Raw genomic sequence first — 6,853 nt, forward strand, 5'->3', positions numbered from 1 at the left:
TCTGAGACTCCTCTAAAGTGGTAGGTCTTGGGTTCGGATCTCATGAGGTGGGATCGTGGATGCGCACTGCTGAAGAGTCCCACAATACGACGAAACGGCCGTTCAGTGCTTCCAGGTTTTCCATGGTGGTCTAGCTTCAATTGACTCATGATCTCAACCACATAAAATTACCAAAATCTCCACAAAACCCCCTTCTGATTAAATAAATATATTTTTTATATATGTTAAGTGAAAATTTAAGATCTGTGATCAGAATAAATATGGATCAGATAGGGTGAGATAGATATGATAGTGCAATTACAATTTGATCGAGTGGAAGACTAAATTAATCTAATACCTAACGTATTACTAATATATATTAAAAAGTAATTGAAGTTATAAAACATTCAATCTGAATGTACCACTTTTTTTCCATACTAGACGAATATCATAATATTTCGATAGTAAATGATTAATCAGCTGTTGTAATTCACCTCAATTAGTTATTCATGTGAAATATTAAGGTTAATAATATTGAATAGAATTATAGTAATCAAGTTATCTATAAGAGTGTAATTGTAATATACTCGAAAATTAGTGGTTGACATTGGTACTAGAATATTCATAACCTAATTCTGTCAATTAATTAATAAAGTTTAGTATAAACTAGATTTGTTGCATGTTTCAAATACTATGTTTAAAAATACTGTATATATATGAAAAGTTTTTATGTTATCTCCCATTCACTGTTATATATAATACACCCTTGTGCGCCAGGGTAATTTTGCATTGGTTTTCAGGAGAACTAGACACAATCCAGACTTTCACATGACAACCGAAACAGCACATCTCAATCCCGTTTAACAGGAGAGCCAGAGGCCGCTCAGGCTTAACCCGAGCAGTAAAGCTCAATCCCGCCTCACAGGAAAACCAGACACCATATAGGCTTCAACGCTACAATCTGAATAGTACAGCTCAATCCTGTGGCGTAACCACTCAGGTACCAAGCACCCTGGTGGACAATTCGCACCATTTATGTACACATTCAAATCACATGTATAATTATTCCAATCAATGATCGTGTAAATCAATCATGCGTAGGATGAGCAGGCCAAAGTTGACCTATTTCGCTTACACGACTGTTAGCAAAAGCGACATGCCTTACAATGTTCCAATGATAATGGCCTTTGAGAACGCTGACAAGCAACTACCAGTATGAATGAAATCAGTTAACAAGCAAACCAATTTCGCGCATGAACAGTCAGCAAAACCTATCAAAGTAATGCCGAACCATCCACAATGTCAATGACGAACCTCCAGTTTCACATGAGACCTTCAGCTCTATATGGCAATATAGCGTATACTGCATGCAACAAATATGTAGGGTAATAAACGAAATAGCCCAGCCTGAAGCCTTAGGGCATAAAGAACGCTTAAAACCCATTGCCTCGTGTCGGATCATTTTTATTGCATTTGTGAAATTTTCATTTTCCGACTTTTCAGACTCTGAGTTAGGGGTAGTATCCCCTTTACCTCCCATTACCTTCATATTTGTGTCGGATAACTAAACCACCATAGAAATAGACTAACCCATTTTTAATTTTACTCAGAATTTATGCTATCTCAGTTAATTTGACAGTATATGTGTTAATGTATGAACTGTGGACTAACACGTTGTTATCATGATTATATAATAATGCGTGGTATCTTGTAGAACAACAGAACTGTATTACACAGCGTTTTATTCAAACTAACTTTTTTATAAAAGGGTTATTTATCAGAAACTATTTTCAGTTGAAGAATTACTAGAGACCAGTTAGCATGTGACAGTTATTCTTTTCCTCTGAAACTTTCCAGGAGTGTGAATTCGTAAAAGTTGTCTAGAGTCGAACATAAGACCTTCAAATCTCAATGTTTATATTGTATCAGCTATCTGTTATATTGAAATCTAACGGTTTGTGTTCTAAAACTCAATCGATTTGGGCTAGATTCCTAACAGTTTGCCCAGATTTATATGGTGATAACTCTGGATAGTTTGTTTACAGAAAGATAATCTGATCAAATATAATAATTTCTTTTTATCCGTTCTGAAATATATTAATATATGATTATAGTTTTCTACTTTGAAGTTCTAGACCTGGACGTCCATCAAAACGTTTATCTGGAATTGAAACACCTGGTCTATCATCTGTACTTGGTTCCCATAAGTCACGTACCTGTCACAACAATGATTCAGGCGAATCTACTCCCAAACAATCACGTAGCTGTGCAAGCGATGGTGACAACAGTCGAAATAATCAGTCTCAAGTCGAACAAACTTTATGGCCCAACTCTCAAAATAATATTTCCACTTACCCGTTAATGAGTTCATATGAATTGGTTTTACCTCAACTACTGAAATCAAAAGTTTTTGGACACTTGGAAACAGTTTATTCGTCTTTTATGAAATATGCATTTTCAAATCACCAAAATAAATTAGAACATGAACAAAATTCTTCTGGATCGACAGAGTTTAAATCTGTCTATGACGGTGTAGAAAATATAGCCTTTCCATCTATTGATTTACCACGTATCTTTTCAGGTAATATAATGACTCACACTGATCAGTTTTCCACTGAGACTTTTTTGGGAGAAGAAGGAGTGAATTCATTTAGGGAATCAAAAACGATAGAAAATTCTGATCAGACATCAAGTAAGTTCAATTGCTTTTTATGTTCACAGAAATATATAGTACTTATTTAAGCGAAATCAGGTTCCTCTCTAATCAAGCAATATTACCTTGAATAATAATAAACTAAGCTTTAGAAAGAGATGGCGTTCAGTTTTTGAATATATTAAGTGTGAAGCGTTCGCACGCGAAACCGGAGGTCCTGGGTTCGAGTCCCACATGCGGGATCGCGGACTCACTGATAAGGAGTCCAATACTAGCATGAACTGGCCGTCCAGTGTTTTCAGGTTTTCCATGGTGGTCTAGCTTAAATCAACTAACAAATTCAACTAATGAAATATAATTGTCTTCATTACTAATTTCTAATTATTTCCTAAAAACGCTATAAAATTCAATATTGACTTATGAATGGCTTGAAAGAACAAGTACTTAGGTTCAAACCAGTCGTTCATATCCCTGACTATTTAAACTACCAGTAAATCTAGGTTTTTTGAATCAATTGATAATAAATTAGATTATTTGAATATTGCCATAACCCACTATTCAACAGTAATGTTGATAATAGGGTTAAATAAAATAGTCCAGATTTGGATATAAATTAGGTAATCAGATTCTTATTATAATGAAAGAGTTAACTGATATTTCGGTAGTAAGGGTTCAAATGATTCTCAACTGGCCACTGATTACTCAAGTATTATAATTATAAACTATGAAGAGACATAATTACCTGCCAAGTTATGACCCCGTCTGTATAAAACGTACAATTATTGTCCCTTTTGACTTACTCCAGATGAACACTTTGAGAGCTATCAGTGTTTTCAAGGTGTTTACTTATTTTAAATCCATATGCATTTTTATCTAGTTACTGCAAAACATATTTGAACGATGTATATCTCGTTGCCTTCAGCTGAATAATTTGGTAGAATAAGACATACACCGGCCAAGTGTTTTTCTATATCTCAAAGTTTTACTTCAGTCTAAATGATAGTAAGTTAACTAAGAGTGGAATTTCTTTATTTACGTCAACAGAGTACCAACAGTTATTTGATCTCAAACTTCAATACTTTTTAAATCAGTTCATTGGGATGAATTATCACTGGAAATCTGTTCATCATTCAATGGACTCATCTCAACCAACACTAAATGTTTTTGATTCACAAATTAAGCCCAAGGTAAATGATCAATTTGATCAGCATCAACATCATCCTTACTCCTTATTGAACATGAATACATCAGAATCTTTAAGATGTGACAAATTCAATCTACCTGTTCAAACATTATTTTCACAAGATTCAATCAAGGAAACAGGTCGAAATGCTAGACCATCAACATCTACAAATGACTATTACAGTAATGATGAAGAATCCTTTGATGAATCTCTGTGTCCTAATGATTTCACTCCATTAGGATATTCAAAAACAATGAACTTGAATAAGCCAACAATTCTGAATTTTTCAATAGAACAAATAAAAACGGTGAGTTTTTTGTTTAAGATCCATTGCGTTTACAGTGCTACTTAATTAGATGTTTTCAATGTCTATGGTATAGTATTACATAACTTAACACAATGATTAATTTTTCCAATTTCCAAACCTTTATCGTCTTTGTGTGTAATACATAAATATTTTTGGTGAACAATCAAACATGCATTTGGCTGATCTAATTAAAAACAAGATTAATACAAATACAAACGATGTTTAATGTTAAAAGCTATACAGCTAATTGATTACATGTTGATTAACCGTTTAAGCCATCTAGATATTACTTTAAACAAGTTACTTATACTAACTTGTACTTCTAAAAGCTTTCCTAAGTAGAATTATTTGGTGACAACTATTCCCAAAAGATTAAAGGATATGACACTAGTCACTACTCAGTTCGTAATTACTAAAAATATCTTTGTCTTTTGAAGATGAATTAGGTCCCGAATGACTTAGTATTATGAACCTGACTGTTGAATTAATTGGCGCTAATTTTCATCTCATGAAGAACATCGGTTCATTCAGGATTCAAGACGAGTTTGGTGATGAGTGCTAACGAGCGCCAAACTCAGATCTACAAAGGATTTCCTATTGACTGAAGTCAACCACCAAATGTAAGATAAATATTGTTCTGTCGTGCTCCAATCTTTCATGTTTAGTCGTGTGTTCTTTCATAAAGGTTAATCGGTATACACCGAACAAGTTACGGAGTAACTAGTTGTTTAAGTGACGTAATAGCATTATGAACTAGGGAGCTAAATGTTTTTTACAATCCAGTGGTTTTTCACTTTAGTTGATCAATTTCTAAAGAGGATTGATTTTGACGTGAAGCACTAAAAATATCTATCCTTTCTGAAAATACCCTTTGCTGATCAATACAAATAAACCTAATCCTAGGACTTCTTGTTGATTCTTTATAATTATGGGAAGTCCCGAAACGCTCTGAAATCTTGATTTGTTGTAGAACGATTGTACGCAATAAATAATCATAAACATATTATATGATCATAAAAAGACAATTTTTCTATTTTTAAGCAATATAGCTCAGTTACAATGAGTTCTACATGTCTGTTTTACATTTTTGACGTGACTGTATCTCTTTCAGGATTCGGAAAGTTCTACAATGCATGAATCTTACGATAATGAAACTAATGCAGAGAAGAAATACACTGACACTTCAGAACGTCGTTTAACTGATTTCAAAAAGAAGGAAACAATACTAGAAAAATGTCATGATAACTGTGATGATGTTGATGATCATGATGACAATGATGATGCTGATGAAGAGGATGTTGGTGATGATAACTGTGACAATAATGAAGCAATTAACACCAATCAGAATACAGACATGTCTAGAACGCTAACTGCATTAAATTATTATTACTGGTGGTTACAATATATGTCAAGTGAACTTCCCCGTGCAAAGCAGTCAGTCGTTAGTGAAGCGAAAGTATCAGTGTTTAATAACTTTCCTTCACATGGTTGTTATGCCAAGTAAGTTGACCGTTGGTTTATGCAATAACAACAAAAAAGGCATGTTTTGAACAGTAAACCTTCATTTTTTTAATACTTCATTAGAATGCATGAAGTAGTAGGATTATTAAGACAACTGGTTTTCTCCAAGAGTAAAAGTTAATGAACTTCATTAGGACCTATTATTTGATATTTATTCAGAGTAGAGGTTGACTACTACGCATATACAAAACTAAAATTGTCAATAATTATTTGTACCATGAATGGCTTTATCTTCAGCACTAAAGTTAAACTACATTAAGTCATTTCTTATTATTAAAATAAGGTATTGCAGTTTTCTCATCTTTCATTAATTCATTGTTACCTTTTTTATCTTTTAGCGATGATTCATTAAAGTAGTAAGCAAGGACTTCGGAAGTAAACACACTGACTCTATTGTTGAGTCAGAAAAACAGTGATAAATTTAAATGTGATCAACCATGGATTTGACAAGCCGAAACAACTTCTAATTGCAAATATGTTATTCAAATGCTTAAAATACATGTGTCGATGTAACACGAAAATATCTTCCAGTGATATATATATATATATCCTATATACAATAATTTATTCCATCTTAAATACTTCCACTCTTACAGGAAAAATAATCAAGTCTAGTACGAAGCTCATTCCTACCTGACGTATATACTTTTTGATTAGACATAAAATTTCTTTAAATGTACAGTTTGTTTCCTAATTATAAACCTCATTATGCTATATATACATGTAATATTTAATCAATATTAAGGCTAACAGAATTTCAACGGGTAGATTTATGTAAACAGCATTAATAACTTGACAACAAAATCTTTGAAATTCATGATCAAATAAAACTTATAACTTGGTATTGATGTTTTATGTTTATAGAACTTTGTAATTTGCATTTTTCATGAATAGAGTGTTTGAAGTTAATCTGAATATGATATTCATAATGACTACATGTTATATACCTAGGTTGACGTTAAAAATTGTAAGAATGAAAAATCAGCTTTTGAAGATGTAATAAAACTACAAAGATATTCTAAACCTCGTCTGTTGATAAGCAAAGATGGATAGTGGCTAATAGTGGAATCCAGGATATGCGTTTCGTCCTATTTGGGACTCGTCAGCTGGATGTACCTGCATCTCAGAGTAGATGTTCACTCTGGGACTCGAACTCAGTACCACTCGCTTCAAACGCTATCAAGTTATCCACTCAGCTACTGACTCCTGA

At 33.1% G+C, this 6,853-nt stretch overlaps 1 protein-coding gene across 1 annotated transcript in view; it reads left to right on the plus strand.

The window, feature by feature from the left end:
• Positions 1-4,167, plus strand: part of Smp_196410 (putative dachshund homolog) — a gene marked incomplete at both ends in the record, with an annotated part of 14,302 nt that extends 10,135 nt beyond the window's left edge. Inside the window, 2 exons of the mRNA XM_018792936.1 lie at positions 2,109-2,671; positions 3,677-4,167. Of these exons, the coding sequence (XP_018647498.1) occupies positions 2,109-2,671; positions 3,677-4,167 (1,054 nt within the window). The remainder of the gene's footprint in view (positions 1-2,108; positions 2,672-3,676) is intronic.
• Positions 4,168-6,853: the final 2,686 nt, after the last annotated feature.

Source organism: Schistosoma mansoni, chromosome 1 (assembly GCF_000237925.1).
Source record: "Schistosoma mansoni strain Puerto Rico chromosome 1, complete genome".
Taxonomy (NCBI): Eukaryota; Metazoa; Platyhelminthes; class Trematoda; order Strigeidida; family Schistosomatidae; genus Schistosoma; species Schistosoma mansoni.